General features: G+C 46.7%; 1 protein-coding gene across 1 annotated transcript in view; it reads right to left on the bottom strand.

The window, feature by feature from the left end:
* The window catches only part of LOC142158011 (uncharacterized), a 43,850-nt gene extending 18,904 nt beyond the window's left edge, over positions 1–24,946 (bottom strand). Inside the window, exons 1-12 of the mRNA XM_075211578.1 lie at positions 24,760–24,946; positions 24,008–24,440; positions 15,510–15,567; positions 14,296–14,418; positions 11,010–11,150; positions 9,992–10,117; positions 8,878–9,000; positions 7,516–7,638; positions 5,846–5,968; positions 5,305–5,427; positions 1,003–1,125; positions 699–824 (exon numbers count right to left, since the gene is read on the bottom strand). Of these exons, the coding sequence (XP_075067679.1) occupies positions 699–824; positions 1,003–1,125; positions 5,305–5,427; positions 5,846–5,968; positions 7,516–7,638; positions 8,878–9,000; positions 9,992–10,117; positions 11,010–11,150; positions 14,296–14,418; positions 15,510–15,567; positions 24,008–24,277 (1,459 nt within the window). The 5' untranslated portion in view covers positions 24,278–24,440; positions 24,760–24,946. The remainder of the gene's footprint in view (positions 1–698; positions 825–1,002; positions 1,126–5,304; positions 5,428–5,845; positions 5,969–7,515; positions 7,639–8,877; positions 9,001–9,991; positions 10,118–11,009; positions 11,151–14,295; positions 14,419–15,509; positions 15,568–24,007; positions 24,441–24,759) is intronic.
* Positions 24,947–25,939: the final 993 nt, after the last annotated feature.

Raw genomic sequence — 25,939 nt, 5'->3', positions numbered from 1 at the left:
ACATGTGTGATAGAAGACGTGTAATAGAACATGTGACATTTCTGATCCTCACAAACAGAACAATTTCCTTTTTTTTCTTCTCTGGGTCCAAACTGAGACTGATCCATTACACCTAAGAAGAATGAATTCAGGGTGATACATCTAGATAAGGTTCTCATCTAGTGGGTGACTACAAGATATGTTTGCACAAAATTGCAAATATAACAGTTTTATGAAACACACTATAATATGTTCCCATTTTTGGGTCCTTCTGGGACAAATGTCTTTAAATCTTTGAATAATGCTATAAAACGATGTGTCCATGGTCGTGTGCGTCACCTGTTCATGGTGCCTGAGTGGCACGACACGTCCGTGGGGCATTCTGCCATACACCAGCCGGGCACATCACTTTACATCATTATTTATAGATAAATATATTTATCTTTATTCAGCTGCCTTTCTGATGTTATAAATTTAAACTCATGTAATAAATATTTAAAGAACGGAGCGCTGTTTCCTGGACGTTTCTGGGATAAGACTTTATATACAATTCCCAATACCCGGCTCCCACTAATGATGGAAGGAAGCGTTGTGCTACTTCTCCTGCCTAGAGCAACAGTGGGAATGATACAGTATTGTAGGTAAATGTCAGTTTACTGTCTCTTATTAGTGACACAATAGCAGACTCTGGATATAAGATAGAAGACGACACGTCCTACCGTCACACGTCCGACCATTGCTGCCAAGTGTCCAACCGGCCCGGCAGCGGCACTCGATGCCGCCCTCCTGCCCCTCGCTGCACAGGTGATCACAGCCGCCGTTCTTCAGATCACATGATGTAATATCTGCCAGAACGAGAATGGTCAACAACGATGGTCTCATGGGCACCTTATATGGGGGTCTCAGCGTTCAGAGAGGTTTTGTTTTTAAATGATCCCCAATTTGTTTTTTTACTTTTATCTCTAAAATGATGATAAACCTAAACCAAATAATGTCTCCTGTTAGTCTTCTCTCAGTACTCACTGACACAGGTCCTGTGGTCTCTGAGCAGGGCCTGGTGAACTGGGCACAGACAAGAGAATCCACCTTCCGTGTTGTTGCAGGTATGAGAACAGCCCCCATTATCGGTTTTACACTCGTCAATATCTGGGAAGGACAACAAGACAATAACTTGTACTGGAACCACAAGAACAGGCGGAACTGTGTCTATAAATATCTTTACTTTGAAAAGTTGATGCAGACGAGCAATAAAAAGTTAAAATATAAAATGAAAAAGGTGAACGCTCCTGATAACGCAGCGCAATGTGTCTTCTAGACGGTTCTTACTCTGCTGATACAATGTCCTCTTTATATTACTGCTCTGCCAACAACGCTCATTAGATGATATAATCACCCTGGTCTGTGACCTGCGACTCCACAAATAAACCGTCCTTCCCTTACAGCACTTATCAGAAACACAGAAGAACAAATATATAACTCAAGAAATTGATAAAAGGACACAATATATGTGATAATGAATAATCACTGTAAATTATATGGATTTATAAGGGAAAATATACCAAATACATACACGTGTCTGGAACAAACATATGACAGTCACTATTATCAACTTTGTAACTGGTCAAGATGTTTAAATTAACTGAGAAGATGATATGTGCTTTGGTTTAGATTGCAATGAGCTGAGAAACCCACGGCCCCTTCTGGTCAGTTACCATAAATATAACCATGAATTCAAGATGTATTTTAACATGATTATTGTTATGCTTTTTAACTTTGATTAATCTCTACCCACACTCCTTGCCGCCCCTCCGCTCTGCCAATGACCACCGCCTCACTGCCGCAGTGATTACCTTGTCCCACTCCCACCTCCAGGACTTCTCCAGGGCTGCTCCTGTAGAGCGATCTTCCACACCCTATCAGGTTAGCCTCTACCCTCCAAAGCTTAAAGTGTGCCCATAGGGCTCCGTCCTTTATTCAAGCCCATCAGCCTCCACCTATTTCCCCTGCCTCTGATATCACCTCCACGCGGTACCACCCTATTTGTGTCTCCCCCTTCCCATCAGGATATACGGGTCCTCGTGTTCTACTATCCCATCACCCTCTGTACGTCTAGGCTGCTTCCCTCGCCCTCCTGAGCCCAGGCCGACCTCCCGCGTGTTACTACAATCACTCTCACTGTCCTGTAAATAATTTGATCTACATCACCAAGTCATCTGTGTGCAATGTGTTATATAGTAGATGTCCGGTCCTGACTTTTATTCATTTACAGAATGTATCTAATTAAGCTACTGCTTTCAGGAAATGCTAAAAATGTATATATATATATATATTAAACTATCTTGATTTTCACACACAAAGAGCTATTGTAACACAATATTTTACTACAAGAATACTACTTAACCTGTCACCTTTTTCCAGGAAACACCTATTGGAAAAGGGAGGACAACTAAAAAACATAGTAATATAAATAGATTTAGTAAATAGGTTTGATCTTAGTAGCTAATACAAACTTCAAACAGAGTAGAGTTCGCAGTTTGATTTTTTAATACTTTTTTAATGAACTCTACTGTGACAAGTCCTGCACCAGTGGAAGCAGTTCTTGCCAGTGATAAGAACAAGGCCATTGTCATGCCTGGGCATAAGACCAAAAAATCCACCTCTTATGTGTGGAATTATTTTTACACAAATCCTGACAACAGTTGTCTAACCATTTGTAGCATTGTAAAGCCACAGTCAGTAGAGGTAGGGATCTTAACCATCTTGGAACCTCATCCATGTGACACCATTTGAAGCGAGTTCATGGAAAGCTTTCATGAAAATCAGAAACTTATGCTAAAAATAACAACACGCAGCCAACATCAACTACCTCCCTTCTCTCACCTAGATCCCAGCACCTGCAATCTACACCCACAACACCGTCCTCATCAATATTCTCAATAGTGATCGGAGTTAGTCCTGCATCCAAGTTTCTAAATCGAAATGACTCCTTCCCTATCCAGGACTCCTCAGAAGAATCCTTGAGCATTAGTCCCACTGCTGCTGGGGGTGGATCTTCAACCCAGAAGCAGACCAAGTAGAAGACTACTAGTAGTTTACAACCATTGACTGTTTCCGTGTTGTGCAAGGTGCTGAAACCACTCAAAGTAGTCACCTTTGAAGAATGCAGACACTGTTAGCTTCACTGAGTCAAGTGATTCCCCTAATTAGACTTTTTGAAAAGCAGCAAGAGAAATTGATGAAGGAAATGAAACAAAGCAATTCCGCTAATTATGTTAGACTTGTAGATTAAGTACTTTATTTGCTTCAACATCTTGAAATTGGATAATTACATTTTGGCAACTGTGCTTGATCCTAGGTTTAAGAGCTATGTCTTTTCTTTCTTTCCAACTGACCCAGATCTCAAGAGATGCAATGAGCTCCTGGTCAGCAAGCTGACAGCTCAAGTGGTACATGACACAATGACATCTCCTCCTTCAGTTTCTCTGGAAATTGCTGCTAGGAAAAAACTTAGCTTTCCCAAGAAACCCAGTGGTGATGCAGATGAGCCTGCACAACAAAAATCGTTACAGTTCTTCCGTAAAATGAACTACAAATTCCACGAGGAAGGCCATTACCGGCAATTACATCAAAGTACACAGACTTCTGTTATGGTGGATTCCAGCGGGGATGAATTAGTATTGTTTGAGGATGATGTACACACTGATTAGGGTGAATATGATGACAGTGTAGATTGCAGGTGCTGAGATCTAGCTGAGAGCAGGGAGCTAGCTGATGCTGGTATGCTTGGAAATATTTTGGGTAGAATGGAGTGTTGGCAATTTTATGTTTTCCTACAGTAAACTTTCACCTTTATTAGAGAGGTGTTTTTTTCTTTGAAAAGGTACAAGTATTTCTTTTCCTTTTTATTTCCCTGACTTAAAACCACTATGCACTTAAACATAGGCTTTAGTACATGAGGTAGAGGGATTAGTATAATCATAACTGAGACTGGAGAGTGTCAGGAACAATGTGACTGAAGACTGAAGAGTGACAAGGACACTGCCACCACTCCTGTTTCTGTATGAGCTATGGCACAGTAAAATGTGACTGTAGACTTTTAATAACACTGCCAGCCCTATTATTTGAATTACTGTTTCAGCACTAAACACTAACACCTCTCCTATTTCTGGTTGAGATATGGCACAGTACAACGTAACTGCAGATTTTGAAGAACACTGACAGCCCTATTATTTCTATTTTAGCAATGACAATTAGCAATGGAGCATTGGAGCTGCCCCGTTGGTGTGTTAGCTAGATAACACCGTAAATTGTGACTGCAGATTTGGACCAAGACTGTCAGCCCTATTACTTCTATTTCAGCAATGACAATTAGCAATGGAGCTCTCCTGAATGTCACTGGAGACTTTGAAGAACACTGCTACCCCTCCTCTTTCTTTTCTAGCTATGATGCTGCCCAACTGCAGTAGAGAGACTGCCAAGAACTGTGCTACTCCTTCTGTGTCCGTCTGTGAAATGGCGCTGGATTGCCGTGGAGGGCGGTATTTATAGAATTCAAAACTCGCGAGATCTGACGACGTAACAATGATGTTTATGCCTCATTTTCAATTCCAAGGGCTCGCAAAAGTACCGAGCCGGCTCGGCTCGGTACTCGGATCTGCTGAGTTCGGGTGTGTTCGGTTCTCGGGGAACTGAGCTTGAGCATCTCTACTATTAACCCCCACTGTACAACATGCTGTCACTAACAGCTACATAATTTCAACTAGCGACAGTTGCATTGCTAGTATTAAGGGGGCAATGTGAGGACCCGCCGGCTCTATAATGTTAAACCCTTCGTAAAAAACATTATAGATCCAGCGTGTCGCTATTTCCTACTTGTGTAAATTAAAGCAATCGGCTTTCTTTTGTCGCAGTTACTGAATTCGCTAATATCTTCTTCGCACCAATGACTACCACCGCTTCCAACATAACTGGAAACATGAACTGCTAACCTCAAATGCAAACTGTAAATGTCGAATGCAAGGTGCAAATTTCAAACCACAAATGAGAATTGGGGTCAGTTGCCTATTATACCACAAACATGTTCCTGGCTGTTAAACCGGGAACATTTGATTGACTTTCCAACCAGTTTGAAAGTTTTGAGCATCTCTACTTCCCACTGCAAAGAGTTACCAGCCCTCTCCTGCGAATAACATGAGGATTCATTGTCTAGGGATACTATAAATGATGAATATTTGTAATTCCTACACCAGAGCTATAGGTCACAGTACAATCAGATCTGGGTGGGATTCAGTACATTGGGGGTTTGGTAACGAGGTTCAGTCTTACCCACACACTGGCGGAGATCCACATGTAACTGAAACCCCGTCCGACACAAACACTCATATGAGCCCTCCGTGTTCCTGCAAATCTGGTGACACTTCGCATCCTCAGTCTGACACTCATCGATATCTAATAGAAGATCAGTGATAATAATGTTATAGAACTTTGTGGAATTCCGTCCTTCGCACAATAAGACTTCAATCCTTCAAGCGTTCTCTGAAAACCACTCTTCAGACAAGCTTATCAAACTTTTCAGCCAATCTCTTAATCTCCCTAGGTTACCCTATTAAAACCCTTTACACAGTTAACACAAGACAACAGCCCTCTGACCAACATTGCTGTGTCACTGATCAATGGTGATGATTATAATGACAGGACTTCCAAGTGGAGATATATAACATCCTGCCATAAGACTGTCCACAACAAATCAGAAAGACGTCAAATAATCAAGTAAATTAAAATATACATTGGGTTTCATATATAAAAAAGGCAATTAAATAAAAATGAGTAAGAAGCTGAATGTATCGGCCCCGGGCTCTGCAGTTACCTGTACAGTTCTTGCTATTTTCCAGCAGTTGGTACCCCTGGCGACATTGGCACTGGAAACTGCCAGCTAGGTTCACACAGAGCTGTTCACAATTCCCATTATCCACAGAACATTCATCAATATCTGATACAAAAAAGAAAATACCGGATTCAAAAAATGAGTCCACAGAATTCTGCAGAACAGGATCAACAATATCTGTGCAAAGGAAAATGACAGGTGATCAAGAACATGTTAAAGATGTCAGATGTGATCCTTGAGATCTATAAATGGGAGTTAATTGAGGACAGGTAGGATCTGTGGGATGGACAATGTAAGATGATTGAGAAGATGAGGGATCTCTAGTGTGGATAGTGGGAAGGGATTGAGAACAGATGAGATCCGTGAGATGGATAGCAGAAGACATCTATGAACAGGTGGGATCTGTAAGGTGGATAGTGGAGGCGGGATTGAGGAAAGGTGGGATCTATGGGATGGATAGTAGAAGACAGCTGAGAACAAGCTAGATCTGTAGGATGGATTGTGTAACCTGATTGAGCAAAAATAGGAGCTTTGGTAATTATAATGGTAGATGACTGTGGACAGGAAGGATCTCTGAGATGGATAGTGGGAGATGATTTGGGCTGCATAGTGGCAGATGGTTGTGGAGAGGTTGGGTATGTGAAATGGATAGTGATTGAGGATTGGATCTGTAAGATGGATGGCTGAAGATGAGGCTTTCTTTGGCCGTATAATTTACAGTTTGGGTCTCAGACAGACTGCTCTCATGCCTATCAGTGGTGATTGATTTACTGACATTTATTTAAATTACACTGTACTGTGTGTAAAACCTACAGTTACATACATTTAAACACATTACTACAAACAATCTTATAATATAAATGCTACTAGTCTGAGCACAGGTGAGATCTGTGGGATGAATGGGGGTGTTTAACAATAGCTGAGGTCTGTGGGATGCATATTTGAAGATAATTGGATGATTGAGGATAGATAACAGAGGATGAGTAGTGAAATAAGATTGAGAATCTATATAGAGAGATGATTTTGGACAGGTGGGATTTGGGGATTGAATAATGCAATTTGATTGAAAATGGCTAGTGGAAGATGATTGAGAATGGATAGAGGGATGGGATTGTGGACAGATTGGATGTGTAAGATGATAGAGAAATGGTAGAATTTGTGGTATGAATAGTGGAAGATGATTGATGACAGATGGGATATCTGAGATGGATATTGAAGGATGATTGAGGATGGATAACAGAGGATGATTTTGAGATGAGTAGCGGAAGAGGATTGAGAATGGATAAAGGTAGATGATTGAAAATGGATAGAGGGAAATGATTGGGAATGGATAGTGAAAGATGATTGAGAATGGATAGAGGGATGGGATTGTGGACAGATTGGATGTGTAAGATGATAGAGAAATGGTGGAATTTGTGGTATGAATAGTGGAAGATGACTGATGACAAAAGGGATATCTGAGATGGATATTGAAGGATGATTGAGGATGGATAACAGAGGATGACTGATGGGATATCTGAGATTTGGTAGTGGGAGAAGACTGAGGACAGTTGAGATAATATCTGAGGAAAGAATAGTGGAATATGATGGAGAGCAGCAATGAGATATATGAAAGATAGATAGTGCGATCTGTGCTATTGACACTTTCTCACCAAAGCAGCTGTAACCATCTCCGTTGAATCCCTGGTAGCATTGGCAGAAATAGGAGCCAATAACATTGCCACATCGGGCGTTGGTGTCACAGCCATGTCTACCAGAAGTGCACTCGTTCTCATCTGTAGAAAGAGCACATAATTATACACTAAACACACTACTCACTGAACGGGCAAAGAACACACAGGACAACGCCTCTTGTTTAGGCCACGAAAATTGACGCTCTCCGCACCCCAAATATAGAGAAAACTCAATAAGTGTGTGACAGGGACCTCTATAGCTTCCAATCATTCTCTATACAGACCAGACGGGTATCTAGGTATAGAGTGACTGAGGTGGCAGGGACCTGGCACCTCTCAAAGGGGTGTTTTCTAAAAATTGTATGTGAGGGTCAAGTACTAATTGAAATAAAAGAATTACTAAAATGTGACACCTTTAATAACTTACCGGGGGGTACGTAAGATGGAGAGGGAATGATTTCCCATACGGTTAGTTAGTTAGTAAAGGTATTACCTGTTATTCATCCTCACATCTCTCTTTCACAAAACACATTGGGCCTGATTCATCAAGTCACGTATCTGCTGATTTTGAGCGTATTGTGTGCTAGGTCACTCTGCTCATACCCAGAACCAGAGCACATGCCAGTAAGCGCAGCTCTGTCCCCTCCGTCTCTGAGCACAAAGGCTACAGCCTATGATTTTGGGGTGTGAACAGGGAAAGGGCGTTTTGCCGTAGTCAATTTACAGTAAGGGCGTGCCAAACACAATCGCACGCAGCCACATCCGAATCCAGCTCCGGATATTGCAAAGTTACTTGTTTTTCTGCCATATCTCTTGCTCCAGCTACAGGGCTAGTCTAAATCCTGAGTACTAGTGGTGACAGTCTCTTATGCATGCTATGACGTGTGTTTGCAAATAGGAGCAACTGTAAAATGTATTCTATGTTCAGTAGACTTTAACAACATCCTAATAAATGTATTTCATGGGGGAAAACACCTTTTTAAAAAAAACATTACTGTTTTATCATTAATGCTTATATTATTAACAGGCGACATTAATTCTAATTTTTCTGTGCATTCTTTTACAAATTCATATTCCACATCGGTATTGGACGTATCCTGCAGCGTCTCGTAGAGCAGAGCAGATCTACACCCGGATTCATCAGCGCACGTATCTAGAGGGTTCCTTGATGAATTCAGGAGTGCGCGGAGCCGATTTACGTGCATTTTAAAACAAACACACATTGAGCTCGGTATCGTACATTGATGGATAAGGCCCGTGTCTGTATTTCCACTAAAGAATATCCGCATACTGCAGCCATTTAATGATGCTTGTGTCCATACTATCTGCTATATTATCCACCTTCACAATACGATCCATTGCCACGAAAACCAGCGCGACAGCGACATCGGTAGCTCCCTACCACGTTCTCACAGACGCCGATGCCGGAACAGATGGAAGGATTGTCCTCACACTCGTCTACATCTGGGGAAACAAGAAAAGTCGGACGTATTTCATCAGATGCTCTGCGATGTCAGTGCGAGTTTACACAATGTACGGATCACCTGTCTATGTGGAGAAGGAGGTAATATGGGTCCCATGACTTTCATGGATGGACGTATTGGATATAAACCTGTTTCTTCATTTACTGCAGTTTACTACATTTTCTTAAACAAGTTTTATATAGATCAGCGGTAACAATGATCAGTTTCGTTATAACAAACAGTTACTACACTGCAGACAACACCAAATCCCTAAAAACACAAAGTTACTCTCTCAGATCTCCCCTGACAGAGCTCTGTCACACATATTAAATGGTTTTATATGGAACAGCTTAAACATTTCCAGGGTAAAACCTTCCAAATCTGTTCTAGGAGATTATGGCCACACAGTGACGCACAGGACCATCCAGAGCTTTATGTGGTAACGACTGGGTAACTTTTGCTGGTACAGTTCTGAGTTATGTGAAGTTTGTGAATGGATTGAAGGGTGACTCTCCAAGTGATGCTTTGTTACTGTAGGTTGTGGCTCATCAGAGAGAAGTACAGGTTCCTGGGGGGCAGATGACATGTGGGGTACAGCGCTTGCACAGAGCTCCCCAATGTGTACACAATGTTATGCCCTCATCCACCGATCCTCAATTTCTATGAACTACTCATGTGGGAAATTAGTAAACCAAGTGGCCAGTTCAGTTTAGGTCACCTCCAACCCACAGTGAAAGAAACACAAGGCCAATTGCGTGGTGCAAAACTCTTCAGTCAACTATCCTGTGCCCACAAATACCCACTCACAATCTGCCCATCAAACAGAACAATCCCTGTTGTCATTTCCGTTCTGTGGCTAAATCCAGTTTTCTCCCCAACATTGCGCTACCTCTGCCATGACATAACAGACGCACTCAACAGACGACCAAGGCCGAACTAGTGGATAAGTATAATAGGTGACTAACCCGTTTCTTGTCCTGAGGGTCACTTACCGAAGCAGGAAAGTCCCGATTCCTGAAATCCTGACTGACAACTGCAGCGATAACTCCCCTCCGTGTTCATACACATGTTCCCCAACTCACGGCGACATTTCTCTTCAAACGCACACTCGTCAACATCTGTTCGGGAAACATGTTACAGGTCCATGTTACTCATATCAATCACACTATTATGTAATGACATCTCCCCCCATTCCTTTATATAAACCAGACAAATGTATCTCCAAATTACCCCAACTTCTCATCTACTACAACAGTCATAGCAGCCATGAGATATGGTCCATAGCAACACTGAACTAGTCATATTATAACCAATCAGAGACAAATCCCATTATCATTAGGAGCTGTCAGATTGGCTGATGGACTATTGACCCCTCCAGCTGATAGTACTTATATTATTAGCGATGCAGCTGCAGTATATAAGGCCATAGCCAGTTATTCACATTACTTAATTGACATTTCCGTTTGGACTACTCCAGGAAGGAAGATTCCAATTGGATTTTTAAAGGGGAAAACAAACAAATTTTGTATCTAATTTAATTTGTATTTGTATTTAATAACATTTTATATTGAATATGCTACATGTGCATTTATTAATAACTGTCCAGACAACTGTTCATTACATTATTATATTGTGTACGACTAAGGTAATGTGACTGTATCATCTACAGCTAACACTGCGTTATATCTGTGCTATATTTGCTATATCTCTGCGATACCTCTGCATTATAATTGCAATATCTCTGTGTTATCTTTGCGTTATTCACTATACACATTTGTTACTCCCGATGAACGCCTTGTACAAATGCAATACACACATCAACTGAACATGTGCCTAAATCTGCTCTTTTCTAGGAGGCTCTTTTCCTACATAAGTTCGAAGCTGAAATGAGCCCCGTTGTCTGAAAGGCTGGTGTTGGAATGTTACTTATTTATCAGTCAGCCATACTGAATTTGGATCATCTAAATCATACCGACCTATCATGTCAGTGCCAAGCTCTCTGGTACTCACCGACACATTGTTTGCCATTCAGCCCAAAAACAAAGCCCTCATCACAGGCGCAGCTGAAGGACCCGACCGTGTTCTGGCAGGTGGAGTGCGGGGGGCAGGCCTGGAGCCCAATCACCTCCGCCACCTGGCATTCATCCATGTCTGATAGAAGAGGAATAATAAGGTATTGCTCTGTCCTTATCCGTGTCCCCTCCCCTCCCTGTGTCCTTATCCGTGTCCCCACCCCTCCCTGTGTCCTGTACGTGTCCCCCTCCCCTCCCTGTGTCCTATACGTGTCCCCCTCCCTCTGTCCTATATGTATCCCCCTCCCTGTGTCCTATACGTGTCCTCCTCCCCCCCTGTGTCCTATACGTGTCCCCTCCCCTCCCTGTGTCCTATACGTGTCTCCCTCCCCTTCCTGTGTCCTATACGTGTCCCTCTCCTTCCCTGTGTCCTATACGTGTCCCCCTCCCTGTGTCCTATACGTGTCCCCTCCCCTCCCTGTGTCCTGTACGTGTCCCCTGCCCTCCCTGTGTCCTATACGTGTCTCCCTCCCCTTCCTGTGTCCTATACGTGTCCCCATCCCTCCCTGTGTCCTATACGTGTCCCCCTCACTGTGTCCTATACGTGTCCCCCTCCCCTCCCTGTGTCCTGTACGTGTCCCCTCCCCTCCCTGTGTCCTATACGTGTCCCCTCCCTGTGTCCTATACGTGTCCCCCTCCCTGTGTCCTATACGTGTCCCCTCCCCCCTGTGTCCTATACATGTCCCCTCCCCTCCCTGTGTCCTATACGTGTCTCCCTCCCCTTCCTGTGTCCTATACATGTCCCTCTACCTCCCTGTGTCCTATACGTGTCCCCCTCCCTGTGTCCTATACATGTCCCCTCCCCTCCCTGTGTCCTATACGTGTCCCCATCCCTCCCTGTGCCCTATATGTGTCCCCCTCCCTGTGTCCTATACGTTTCCCCCTCCCCTCCCTGTGTCCTATACATGTCCCCCTCCCCTCCCTGTGTCCTGTACGTGTCCCCTTCCCTCCCTGTGACCTATACGTGTCCCTTCCCTGTGTCCTATACGTGTCCCCCTCCCTGTGTCCTATACATGTCCCCATACCCTCCCTGTGTCCCATACGTGTCCCCCTCCCCTCCCTGTGTCCTATACGTGTCCCCCTCCCCTCCCTGTGTCCTGTATGTGTCCCCTCCCCTCCCTGTGTCCTATACGTGTCCCCTCCCTGTGTCCTATACGTGTCCCCCTCCCTGTGTCCTATACATGTCCCCATACCCTCCCTGTGTCCTATACGTGTCCCCCTCCCCTCCCTGTGTCCTATACGTGTCCCCCTCCCCTCCCTGTGTCCTGTACGTGTCCCCTCCCCTCCCTGTGTCCTATACGTGTCCCCATACCCTCCCTTTGTCCTATACGTGTCCCCTCCCCTCCCTGTGTCCTATACGTGTCCCCCTCCCTGTGTCCTATACGTGTCCTCCTCCCCTCCCTGTGTCCTATACGTGTCCCCCTCCCTGTGTCCTATACGTATCCCCTTCCTGTGTCCTATACGTGTCCCCTCCCTGTGTCCTATACGTGTCCCCCTCCCTGTGTCCTATACATGTCCCCATACCCTCACTGTGTCCTATACGTGTCCCCTCCCCTCCCTGTGTCGTATACGTGTCCCCCTCCCTGTGTCCTATACGTGTCCCCCTCCCCTCCCTGTGTCCTATACGTGTCCCCCTCCCCTTCCTGTGTCCTATACATGTCCCCTCCCTGTGTCCTATACGTGTCCCCCTCCCTGTGTCCTATACGTGTCCTCCTCCCTGTGTCCTATACGTGTCCCCTCCCCTCCCTGTGTCCTATACGTGTCCCCTCCCTGTGTCCTATACGTGTCCCCATACCCTCCCTGTGTCCTATATGTGTCTCCATCCCTGTGTCCTATACGTGTCCCCTCCCCTCCCTGTGTCCTATACGTGTCCCCTCCCCTCCCTGTGTCCTATATGTGTCCCCCTCCCTGTGTCCTATACGTGTCCCCATCCCCTCCCTGTGTCCTATATATGTCCCCCTCCCTGTGTCCTATACGTGTCCCCCTCCTTGTGTCCTATACGTGTCCCCTCCCCTCCCGTTGTCCTATACGTGTCCCCCTCCCTGTGTCCTATACGTGTCCCCCTCCCCTCCCTGCGTCCTATACGTGTCCCCCTCCCCTTCCTGTGTCCTATATGTGTCCCCCTCCCTGTGTCCTATAAGTGTCCCCTCCCCTCCCTGTGTCCTATACGTGTCCCCCTCCCTGTGTCCTATACATGTCCCCCTCCCTGTGTCCTATACGTGTCCCCCTCCTTGTGTCCTATACGTGTCCCCTCCCCTCCCGTTGTCCTATACGTGTCCCTCTCCCTGTGTCCTATACGTGTCCCCCTCCCCTCCCTGCGTCCTATACGTGTCCCCCTCCCCTTCCTGTGTCCTATACGTGTCCCCCTCCCTGTGTCCTATAAGTGTCCCCTCCCCTCCCTGTGTCCTATACGTGTACCCCTCCCTGTATCCTATACGTGTCCCCATCCCCTCCCTGTGTCCTATACATGTCCCCCTCCCTGTGTCCTATACGTGTCCCCTCCCCTCCCTGTGTCCTATACGTGTACCCCTCCCTGTATCCTATACGTGTCCCCATCCCCTCCCTGTGTCCTATACATGTCCCCCTCCTTGTGTCCTATACGTGTCCCCTCTCCTCCCTGTGTAGTAAATACGTGTCCCCCTCCCTGTGTCCTATACGTGTCCCCCTCCCTGTGTCCTATACGTGTCCCCCTCCCTGTGTCCTATACGTGTCCCCCTCCCCTCCCGGTGTCCTATACGTGTCCCCCTCCCTGTGTCCTATACGTGTCTCCCTCCCCTCCCTGTGTCCTATACGTGTCTCCCTCCCTGTGGCCTATACGTGTCCCCCTCCCTGTGTCCTATACGTGTCCCCCTCCCCTCCCTGTGTCCTATACGTGTCTCCCTCCCCTCCCTGTGTCCTATACGTGTCTCCCTCCCCTCCCTGTGTCCTATACGTGTCTCCCTCCCTGTGTCCTATACGTGTCTCCCTCCCTGTGTCCTAAACGTGTTCCCCTCCCCTCCCTGTGTCCTATACGTGTCCCCCTCCCCTCCCTGTGTCCTACACGTGTCTCCCTCCCCCCCCTATGTCCTGTACGTGGCCCCATCCCCTCCCTGTGTCCTATACGTGTCCCCCTCTCCAAGGAGGTTCTTTGTGTGTGAAGTAATAGAGGGTGGGGGTATTTCAGTATGTGGTCTGGCAGGGTAGGGGCAGATTATACTGTAATGAAAGAGGTCAGCGCTCCTCACCCTCACAACTGTTTGCTCCTTTTAGGAAACCTCGAAGACAGCGACAAATGAAGGAGCCAATAGTGTTGGTGCAGTTAGAGTACAATCCACAAGGGGGCTCCAGAGCAGCACATTCATCAATGTCTGAAAGGGAATCACAATTATAAACAGCTTATATCAGTTCATGATGTCATCAGTCTTATTTTACTAGCATTCAATTACATTTTAATTAATAAACATACATAATTCATTCCACAAGATTTATGTTTGTTATTTTGGTAAACTGTAAGCAAGATGTTGGATTTATTTACTGTATTTAAAGAAAGTATTTTATGTGATGTTGATGCTGGAATCTATTTGGCCTCTGATTGAGTTGACTTCACCATTCAAACAATCCTGAGCTGCGACCTTCTATTAAGTTGTCTCTTGTGGCCACGTTCCAGTGAGTGTAAGTTCAACAGTATCAGGCCCATTATTCACAGGGATAGGTTTTTTGTATATTTATTGTTCTAGTATTAACCCTTGAAGGTTTTTTGTTCCTAACCCCGAGCGATGAAAGTAATCTCAGCCTGATGATATATTGAAATGGCTGAAAGCTACTGATAAAAATTAGATAAAAAAAATGTACAAAGTAAAAGGAGAGCACGGGCTGGGAGATGTCAGCCCAGGGGGTGCACAGCCGGCCGCATCGCGTGTCATGAGATGCGGCTGCCGGTGAAAACAGGCGATATTGTATTCGGGGGGCGGCCGGCCGGCCTGCCTATCCCCCCGGCCCTAATAGCAGTAAGACTGAACGACCCGGGGGGGCGCTGCCCCCCTGCCCAGCCCTCCCTGACTTTAAGCATACTTGCCAACTCTCCCGGAATGTCCGGGAGACTCCCGCATTTTGGGGGAGTCTCCCGGACTCCCGGAGGAGTATGGCAAAATCCCGCATTTACAGAAATAGGGCCACAATACCGCGATTCTCCGGGAATCGCGGCATTTGGCCCCGCCCCTGACTGTAAAATGACGCGTTTGCGTCATTGCGTCACGGGGGGCGGGTCCAAAATGACGCGATTTTGGAGCCCCGCCCCCCGCACGCCCACCTCCTCCACTGAATCTCCCGGAAAGCAATGGGAGAAAGTCGGCAAGTATGACTTTAAGTCATCTGAAGGTGGACAAGCCCTTTAAGAGCAAAGTGAAATATAATTATTCCTGTAACATTCCTTGTTAGCAGCTTGTTACACAGAACTCACCCGCTGTGTGACTGACAGAACTCTGCCCCCTGTCACTGGCACTGAGATCGCTGCCAATCTGGAATACACAGTACAAGAAAAGTAAAACATCAATTGCTTGAATTACCCAGATAATCCCTCACTGGATGCTGTAATTCCTATTCTTTCTAGCATCTGTAACTGCTAAGTATGGGATTACTGTTGTCATTATTAGTTACAATACTCATATGTCAGTGGTTCCCAAACTTTTGCAGTTCACGGCACCCTTAGAGTCTCCAAATTTTTTCAAGGCACCCCTCCAAAATAATTACTGAGCAGTCCTGTTTTAGAAGTAGTTGGGTCAAAAAAATGTAATAAGTATTTAGGTCAGGACAGAAATACTTATTTTGTTGTATGCAAAAATGCCCCCTCTACATCCAGACACACTGCCCCCTCTGCATCCAGTCACTCTGCCCCCTCTCATGCTGCCCCCTCTGACGCTGCCCCCTCTGCCATCTCTCACGCTGTCCCCTCTCTCTGCCATCTGTCACGCTGTCCCCCTCCTCTGTCACGCTGTCCTCCTCCTCTGCCCTCTGTCATGCTGTCCCCCTCCTCTGCCCTCTGTCCCCCTCCTCTGCCCTCTGTCCCCCTCCTCTGCCCTCTGTCACACTGCCCCCTCTGCATCCAGGCACTCTGCCCCCTCTGCCCTCTGCAGCCCTCTGTCACGCTGCCCCCCTCTGCAGCCCTCTGTCACTCTGCTGCCCTCTGTCACTCTGCTGCCCTCTGTCCTCCTCCGCTGCCCTCTGTCCTCCTCCGCTGCCCTCTGTCCTCCTCTGATGCCCTCTGTCCTCCTCTGCTTCCCGCTGTCCTCCTCTGCTTCCCGCTGTCCTCCTCTGCCCTCTGTCCTCCTCCGCTCCCCTATGTCCTCCTCCGCTGCCCGTTGTCCTCCTCCGCTTCCCTCTGTCCTCCTCCACTTCCCTCTGTCCTCCTCCGCTGCTCGCTGTCCTCCTCCGCTGCCCTCTGTCCTCCTCCGCTGCTCGCTGTCCTCCTCCGCTGCCCTCTGTCCTCCTCCGCTGCCCTCTGTCCTCCTCCGCTTCCCGCTGTCCTCCTCCGCTTCCCTCTGTCCTCCTCCGCTTCCCTCTGTCCTCCTCCGCTGCCCGCTGTCCTCCTCCGCTTCCCTCTGTCCTCCTCCGCTTCCCTCTGTCCTCCTCCGCTGCCCTCTGTCCTCCTCCGCTTCCCTCTGTCCTCCTCTGCTGCCCTCTGTCCTCCTCCGCTGCCCTCTGTCCTCCTCCGCTTCCCTCTGTCCTCCTCCACTTCCCTCTGTCCTCCTCCACTTCCCTCTGTCCTCCTCCGCTGCCCGCTGTCCTCCTCCGCTTCCCTCTGTCCTCCTCCGCTTCCCTCTGTCCTCCTCCGCTGCCCTCTGTCCTCCTCCACTTCCCTCTGTCCTCCTCCGCTGCCCGCTGTCTTCCTCCGCTTCCCTCTGTCCTCCTCCGCTGCCCTCTGTCCTTCTCCGCTTCCCTCTGTCCTCCTCCACTTCCCTCTGTCCTCCTCCGCTTCCCTCTGTCCTCCTCCGCTGCCCGCTGTCCTCCTCCGCTTCCCTCTGTCCTCCTCCGCTTCCCTCTGTCCTCCTCCGCTGCCCTCTGTCCTCCTCCGCTTCCCTCTGTCCTCCTCCGCTGCCCTCTGTCCTCCTCCGCTTCCCTCTGTCCTCCTCCGCTGCCCTCTGTCCTCCTCCGCTTCCCTCTGTCCTCCTCCGCTGGCCGCTGTCCTCCTCCGCTGCCCGCTGTCCTCCTCTGCTGCCCTCCTCCACTGCCCTCTGTCCTCCTCCGCTTCCCTCTGTCCTCCTCCGCTGCCCTCTGTCCTCCTCCGCTGCCCTCTGTCCTCCTCCGCTTCCCTCTGTCCTCCTCCGCTGCCCTCTGTCCTCCTCCGCTTCCCTCTGTCCTCCTCCGCTGCCCTCTGTCCTCCTCCGCTTCCCTCTGTCCTCCTCCTCTTCCCGCTGTCCTCCTCCGCTGCCCTCTGTCCTCCTCCACTTCCCTCTGTCCTCCTCCGCTGGCCGCTGTCCTCCTCCGCTGCCCGCTGTCCCCCTCTGCTGCCCTCCTCCGCATCCCTCTGTCCTCCTCCGCTTCCCGCTGTCCTCCTCCGCTGCCCTCTGTCCTCCTCCGCTTCCCTCTGTCCTCCTCCGCTTCCCGCTGTCCTCCTCCGCTTCCCGCTGTCCTCCTCCGCTTCCCTCTGTCCTCCTCCGCTTCCCTCTGTCCTCCTCCGCTGCCCTCTGTCCTCCTCCGCTTCTCCCAGCCATAAAAAAAAAGAAAGAGCACATAAACTTACCAATCCGCCGGGCGCCGGGACCCAGCAGCCTCCTCTCTCCCGCAGCAGCTGTCACTGACGTCGATATTCAGTGACAGCTGCGGGAGAGAGGAGGCTGTTGGCGCCCGGCGGATTGGTAAGTTTATGTGCTCTTTCTTTTTTTTTATGGCTGGCCCGCGACACCCCAGTGACAGTTTGGGAACCGCCGTCATATGTTATTACCCTGTGTTTAAGGGTAACTGCACAATACTACTTTTCTTCTTAAGCTGGATGTAATTCCAAGTACCTCTTATTCTGTATTTACAGATACACAATGCATAGTACCACTTACAGTATTCATATTTAAGGGTATATTTAATAAACTGCGGGTTTGAAAAAGTGGAGATGTTGCCTATAGCAACCAATCAGATTCTAACTGACATTTTGTAGAATATAAGAAATAAATGATAACTAGAATCTGATTGGTTGCTATAGGCAGTTTAGTAACTATACCACTTAGCCTCTATGAATACAGTTGTATTATTATAATACTACCAATAGTCATGTTAGGTTCTGTATTCACCACGATGCACATAGATGACATTTAACAGTGTGAGAATCATAACAGAAACATTATAACCAATCTCAGACTTATTATAGGATCCAGCCGGTGTCACAGACATTGTTTTGTGGTGTCTGTGTCGATAATTTCGGTTTGTAACTTTTTACTAATCTTCTTTTTCCGTTTGAAATGCTGGTGATGATTATACTGTATATTATTAGAGGCGCTATATAAATATCTGCTGCTGCTGATGATTATACTGTATATACTGTATTTTATAATGTATATATCCATGCGCCATGCAAGACCTGGTCATCTGGGTTCTGTGTGGTGGCCACTAGGGGGAGTGTTCGCTCTCACTATCCAGGTATTGATAGAAAGGATCAGGGGATTCACCCGCCCTCCACACAGAGGAGGTCAGTTGCCTACATTCAAGCAAAGAAAATTGTAGGGGCTGGAAGCCAGCGAGACGTAGGATGACCTCCTTGAGAAAGGGAATATCATCCCAGAGATCCTGCTTTAGATGGCATTAGACCCTCTGGGTCTTTATTAGGCATACAGGATAAACACTGAAATCACAGTGGTTTTACACCAATGTTTCTGAATAGTCATCCCTACGCTCTTCATCATCATCACCGTTTATTTATATAGCGCCACTGATTCCACAGCGCTGTACAGAGAACTCACTCACATCAGTCCCTGCCCCATTGGAGCTTACAGTCTAAATTCCCTAACACACACACAGAGACACACACACAGACACACAGACTAGGGTCAGTTTGATAGCAGCCAATTAACCTACCAGTATGTTTTACTAGTGTTGGAGGAAACTGGAGCACCCGGAGGAAACCCACGCAAACACGATGAGAACATGCTCTTCAAGGTAATTGCAGACACTCAGAAAACACCTCCACAAAGTAGAATTGTGTCCAGCTGGGCAAAGAGACGGATTAAACCTAAATAGGCACACTGCCCAAGAGTCCACCCTAGTACCTCTGTAAGTATATCCTTATAAATCAGAAAATGAAAAGAAACGGCATTGACAGAATTACTGACACCATAGACTTAATATTTGGTAGCACAACCTGCAATCTGCCGCTGGCTATAGCCATGGATGAGCTTCCTGCGCCTCTCTAGCGGCTGTTTGGTCCACTCGTCTTGTGTACACTGCTCAACTTCTCCCAAATGCTGTATTCAGATGTCTCCACAGGTGATCTATTGGTTGCTCACACGCTATACAGAGTTTCTCCCGGTGGGATTCCTGTGTACACACTAAACAGCTTTTACACGATTCACCTTCAGATCTGTACTCTTCATCACTTGAACCATTCCTGGGAGGTTTGTTACCCGTGTTTGGGGTCCATGTCCTGCTGGAAGACCCATGACCTTTGACAGAGACCCAGCTTTCTGACACTGGGCTGAACATTGCTCTCCAAATTAATGCCATGCACACATTCAAGATTCAAGACACCCACGGGGGGATTCAATTATAAATAGAGGTGCAAGCGAAAATTAGTGTTACTTCTTCCCGTAGTAACGATAAAATCCTTGGCCCCCCAATGTCAGATGTAGCACAGCTACCCCATCATTGAGCCTTCTCCATGTCTGACTGTAGGTTACTATTCAATGTACTTTCTGTGAGCATAAGGGTGATGTACTTTCCCAAGAAGCTCTAATTTGGTCTCATCAGTCCCCGGGACATTTTCCCAGAAAGTCCTGATGTGTTGTGTTCTGACAAACTCCAGCCGGGCTTTCTTCTGTCTCTCCTATAACGTAACCTCCTTTCATTGAGTCGGCGATGGATGCTACAAATTTAAGCCGCTGTCTTTGGTGTCAGCTGGAATCTATTTGGCCGCTGATTGAGTTGACTTCACCATTCAAACAATCCTGAGCTGCGACCTTCCATCAAGTTTTCTCTTGTGGCCACGCTTAGCTACAATCTTCTGTCTGACCTCCGACGACAATTCAATCTTTTCTCCATGATAATTGCAGTACACACAGTGACACAATACAGGAGAATGAGTCCTTTTTCTCTATTCAAAAATGTTTAATGAGTGATTTTTATATTGCAGGCACCTGCTGCTCACCTGAGGTGAGAGCAGTTCCAAGGGCAGCACATTGGCTTAGTGGTTAGCACTTCTGCCAGCACTGGGGTTCAATTCCCAACCCTGGTTCTATCTGTGTGGAGTTTGTATGTTCTCCCTGTGTTTGCGTGGTTTTCCTCCCAGTGCTCTGGTTTACTCCCACACCCCAAAACATACTGGTAGGTTAATTGGCTGCTATTAAATTGACCTTAGTATCTCTGTTTGTGTGTGTGTGTGTGTGTGTGTGTGTGTGTGTGTGTATATTAGGGAATTTAGACTGTAAGCTCCAATGGGGCAGGGACTGATGTGAGTTCTCTGTACAGCGCTGCGGAATTGCTGGGGCTATGTAAATAGCTGATGATGATGGAAAGTCACCTGCTTGAAAGTTAATTATTTATAATTACTTCTTAAAGGTGCCGATAATTTTGTCCATCCCATTTAAGGATTTCTGTGTTGATTAAGCTATAACTTTTATACATTACTCTGCCTTTTGTGTTTTATCCCACTGCAAACCAAAGGAATACGGATGTGGACACCAAAACGTTTTTTAGTTTCAACAGTTTTCAGGAAGAAATAGTGCGCTATCCCCCTCTTCAATAAATAAAACCTTTCTCCTAAAATACTGATGAAGGGACATAGGGACTGTCTATGTTTTCAGTTTCACAATAGATCACGTGCGCCTAGAACGCGCTATTGCGTCAGTATGGTACAAGGAGGTGTAAAATGTTCAGGACATGCCTCCAATCTCTCATCTATGCTCAGGCTTCTAACCCCAAACGCCTTTTTAACACATTTAAATATCTTTACAATCCTCCCAACCCAAATCCTCCAACTACCATCAGTGCCCAGGATCTTGCTTCCTATTTCATGGACAAAATAGATAAGATGAGAGAAGAAGAAATTTCTTCTCTCTTCTCATCTTCCTACTCTACCTCCTGTCCTCTTGATCCCATTCCCTCACAAATTAGTAGGTCCCTGTCTCCTGTGCTCATTCCCCCTCTAACTAAAATCTGTAATCTCCCTCTTTCTACTGGTATTTTTTCATCACTAGTCAACCACACAGTGATTACTCCCATTTAAAAAAAAACAGAATTCTGACCCTAACTCTCTCGCAAATTACCACCCCATCTCCCAGCTCCCGTGCCCCTTCCAAGCTTCTCGAGAGAATTGCCTACACTCGCCTCACACACTTTCTTACAGCAAACCACCTATTGGATCCTCTTCAGTCAGGCTTTCGCTCTCAACACTCCACAGAGACTGCGCTGACCAAGGTTGTCAATGATTTGATCACAGCAAAAGGTAATAACCAATACTCTCTTCTAATTCTCCTGGATCTCTCTGCTGCATTTGACACTGTTGACCACTCTCTCCTCATACAAACGCTACAATCCCTAGGTCTTGAAGGCACTGTCCTATCCTGGTTCTCATCCTACCTATCTAATCGCTCTTTCAGTGTTAATTTCTCTCAATTCACCTCTGCTCCGCTTCCTTTATCAGTTGGAGACCACAAGGCTCAGTCCTAGGTCCTCTGCTATTCTCTATCTACACCACTTCTCTTGGAAAACTAATAAGCTCCTTTGGATTTCAGTATCATCTCTATGCGGATGATACCCAAATTTATCTATCCTCTCCTGATCTTTCACCATCTGTGTTGTCTCGCGTTACTGACTGTCTTTCTGTCATTTCCTCTTGGATGTCTTCTCACCAACTCAAACTCAATCTTTCAAAAACTGAATTAATAATATTTCCACCCAAAAACAGAAGCTTCCTGCCTGACATTTCTATTTTTGTTGATAACATGATCATCATCATCATCATCATTTATTTATATAGCGCCACTAATTCCGCAGCGCTGTACAGAGAACTCATTCACATCAGTCCCTGCCCCATTGGAACTTACAGTCTAAATTCCCTAACATACACACAGACAGACAGAGAGCGAGACAGACAGACAGAGAGGGAGAGACTAGGGTCAATTTTGATAGCAGCCATTTAACCTACTAGTATGTTTTTGGAGTGTGGGAGGAAACCGGAGCACCCGGAGGAAACCCACGCAAACACAGGGAGAACATACAAACTACACACAGATAAGGCCATGGTCGGGAATCGAACTCATGACCCCAGTGCTGTGAGGCAGAAGTGCTAACCACTCAACTAGATATGATAGGTGTTGTAGTCGGGGCAGGGGTACAGTAAGTTTCTAATCTGGGTTCAGGTAAGAGTTTTCAGAGTTTTTCATGCTGATTTCAGGACGCAAGAAAAACACTCAAAGTTTATCTGGCAAACAGTGATTTAGAGTTGGTGGCAAGTGCATTTATGCCAATTAACAATCTGACTCACTTAAAATTTGTTGCACTACACATACGGAGAATATTCAGTAAGCTGTGCGCAACTAAATATAAGTTCAGTACAGTAGGGACGTGTCCTTGAGAAGCGCCTTTTCTTGATGCCTATCTTTACCTGTGCCATTGCCCTGGCACCAGTTTCCATGTTGATGATCATAAATCCCACCCCGCAAGCTCGCTGCCTAGGTGTAATCCTTGACTCACAACTATCATTTATTCCCCACAACAACTCCATATCTAAATCATGTTACATACATCTAAAGAACATTTCCAGAATACGCACATATCTCACACAAGACACCACAAAAACCTTAATTCATGCACTCATCATCTCCCGCATCGACTATTGCAATTCCCTCCTTACTGGTCTTCCCAAAGTCAGACTTGAACCCCTACAATCTATTTTGCACACAGCGGCTAGATTGATATTCCTTGCAAACCGTTCTTCCTCTGCTGAGCCACTCTGTCAGTCTCTACATTGGTTGCCTGTATTTCAACGAATCCAATATAAAAATTTTCTACTAACATACGAGGCCGTCAACAAAATTGCACCGACATACATTTCCTCACTTGTCTCAAAATATCTCCCAACTCGACACCTCCGTTCTGCACAAGATCTGCGTCTCTCTTCCACCCTCATTACATCCTCCCATTCTCGATTACAGGACCTTTTTTGGGCTGCACTCACTTTGTGGAATTGCCTCCCTCGCACAGTAAGACTTTCCTCTAGTCTTCAAACCTTTAAGCGTTCTCTGAAAACCCAGCTCTTCAGACAAGCTTATAATATTCCTCAACCACCATCTTAATCTCCCATATTACCACCCTCTACACAGCTAACACAAGACAACAACCCTCTGACCAACATTTCCACACACAGCCCACTCAATACTTTTACCTTTGCATTCTAGCTGGTCCATTGTGCAATATGATGTAGCACATGCCCTTGTGTATCAAATTCCCATTGTCCTATAGATTGTAAGCTTGTGAGCAGGGTTCTCTTACCTCTCTGTCTGTATTACCCAGTATTGTTTTATTAATGTTTGTTCCCAATTGTAAAGCGCTACGGAATTTGCTGGCGCTATATAAATAAATGATGATGATGATGATCTCTGACAGCGCTGAGCTGGTCTACAATCCAAGTCTTTTTCCTATGATGAGCAGGGAGATATGTGTGAGAGATTCATGTACGGTGCATGTATCATGCCGTCTATTACTGGAACTTGTTACATTGTATCACCACCATTATATTCTGCACCTTAATATACTCACCTGTTGTTTGTCCTCAGTAATAGTTGTCCTCTGGTTTTCTCTTCCTGTCACCGTCCCCTCTGTGGTGCGGAGGACAGAGTCCTGGGATGGTGGACGGTTTCCAGGGTTATGTAAATGACCAGTAATATCCAATATAGCCGGAGCCTCTACGCCCTGTTTCTGTGACTCTGTGGGAGTTATCGAATCGGATCCCTGGGATAAATCATTCTGGGCAGATGATATGAGGATGATGAACAGTAGAAGTTGTAAGATGCAATTTGAAGACCTCATGTTGTGATCTCGGTCCAACCAGGAGTGATAACCACAGTTCCCAGGTGACCACCTCAACAGCAGGGAGATAATACAACCAATAGATCCAGAAGGGAATGTCTAAGGTGTCACAAGCTGAGTCCCAGGGGGATTTATGGCATGATCCCAGGAGACAAGTACGAGTCTGTAAAAAAACAAAGAATAAAGGAGTAAAAGCAAGAACATATATAATAAATGTAGATAAATCACAGCAAAAGGAGGAGAATTTGATCAATTCATCCCCCCCCAAACCAGAGAGAGGAGACTGAGGGGTCCCACAGCGAGAAGGGTCCTCACAGCCCAGAGAAGAGAAGATAAACAGGTATCGATGACCCATGGGTGGGATGAATGCAGTGATTGGGAAGAACTAATGGGGGTAGAGGGGGTAGAGGGCACTGACTTGTTTGAGGGGCTGATCAGAGGGCGCACAGATACAGTACATCAGCTCGGTCATTTGTACTCACCTAAATATCCAATGTCCTTTCCCCAGTGCCGGGCAGCAGAGGGCTGAGTTCAGGGAGATCATCCAGTTACTTCCTCTCTCTCACATCTTCCTAATTCTCCCTCTCAGATCCTCCCCAGGAGCAGAGACTGCAGCAGTTTCCAATTAGGGGCTGAATGCATGGAATGAAATTGTTCCCCATGTGAGGGGAGACTGGGAGACATAAATAGTCACAATGTATAAAATAGATTGTAACACTTCAACTATCACTATAAAATCCACATCCAGTTGTGGCAGTGCAACTTCCTCCTAATACACAGTTATCAGGACACACCGACCTCTCCCTCCTCCTAATACACAGACATCAGGACACACCGACCTCTCCCTCCTCCTAATACACAGACACCAGGACACACCGACCTCTCCTTCCTCCTAATACACAGACATCAGGACACACCGACCTCTCCCTCCTCCTAATACACAGTCATCAGGACACACCGACCTCTCCCTCCTCCTAATACACAGACATCAGGACACACCGACCTCTCCCTCCTCCTAATACACAGACACCAGGACACACCGACCTCTCCCTCCTCCTAATACACAGACATCAGGGCACACCGACCTCTCCCTCCTCCTAATACACAGACATCAGGACACACCGACCTCTCCCTCCTCCTAATACACAGACATCAGGACACACCGACCTCTCCCTCCTCCTAATACACCGACATCAGGACACACCAACCTCTCCCTCCTCCTAATACACAGACATCAGGACACACCGACCTCTCCCTCCTCCTAATACACAGACACCAGGACACACCGACCTCTCCCTCCTCCTAATACACAGACACCAGGACACACCGACCTCTCCCTCCTCCTAATACACAGACATCAGGACACACCGACCTCTCCCTCCTCCTAATACACAGACATCAGGACACACCGACCTCTCCCCTCCTCCTAATATACAGACATCAGGATACACTGACTTCTCTCTCCTCCTAATACACAGACATCAGGACACACCAACCTCTCCCTCCTCCTAATACACAGACATCAGGACACACCGACCTCTCCCTCCTCCTAATACACAGACATCAGGACACACTGACCTCTCCCCTCCTCCTAATACACAGACATCAGGACACACCAACCTCTCCCCTCCTCCTAATATACAGACATCAGGATACACTGAC

Source organism: Mixophyes fleayi, chromosome 5 (assembly GCF_038048845.1).
Source record: "Mixophyes fleayi isolate aMixFle1 chromosome 5, aMixFle1.hap1, whole genome shotgun sequence".
Classification (NCBI taxonomy): domain Eukaryota; kingdom Metazoa; phylum Chordata; class Amphibia; order Anura; family Limnodynastidae; genus Mixophyes; species Mixophyes fleayi.
The sequence above is the reverse complement of the archived record's forward strand: the minus strand, read 5'-3'. Positions and strand labels throughout refer to the sequence as shown.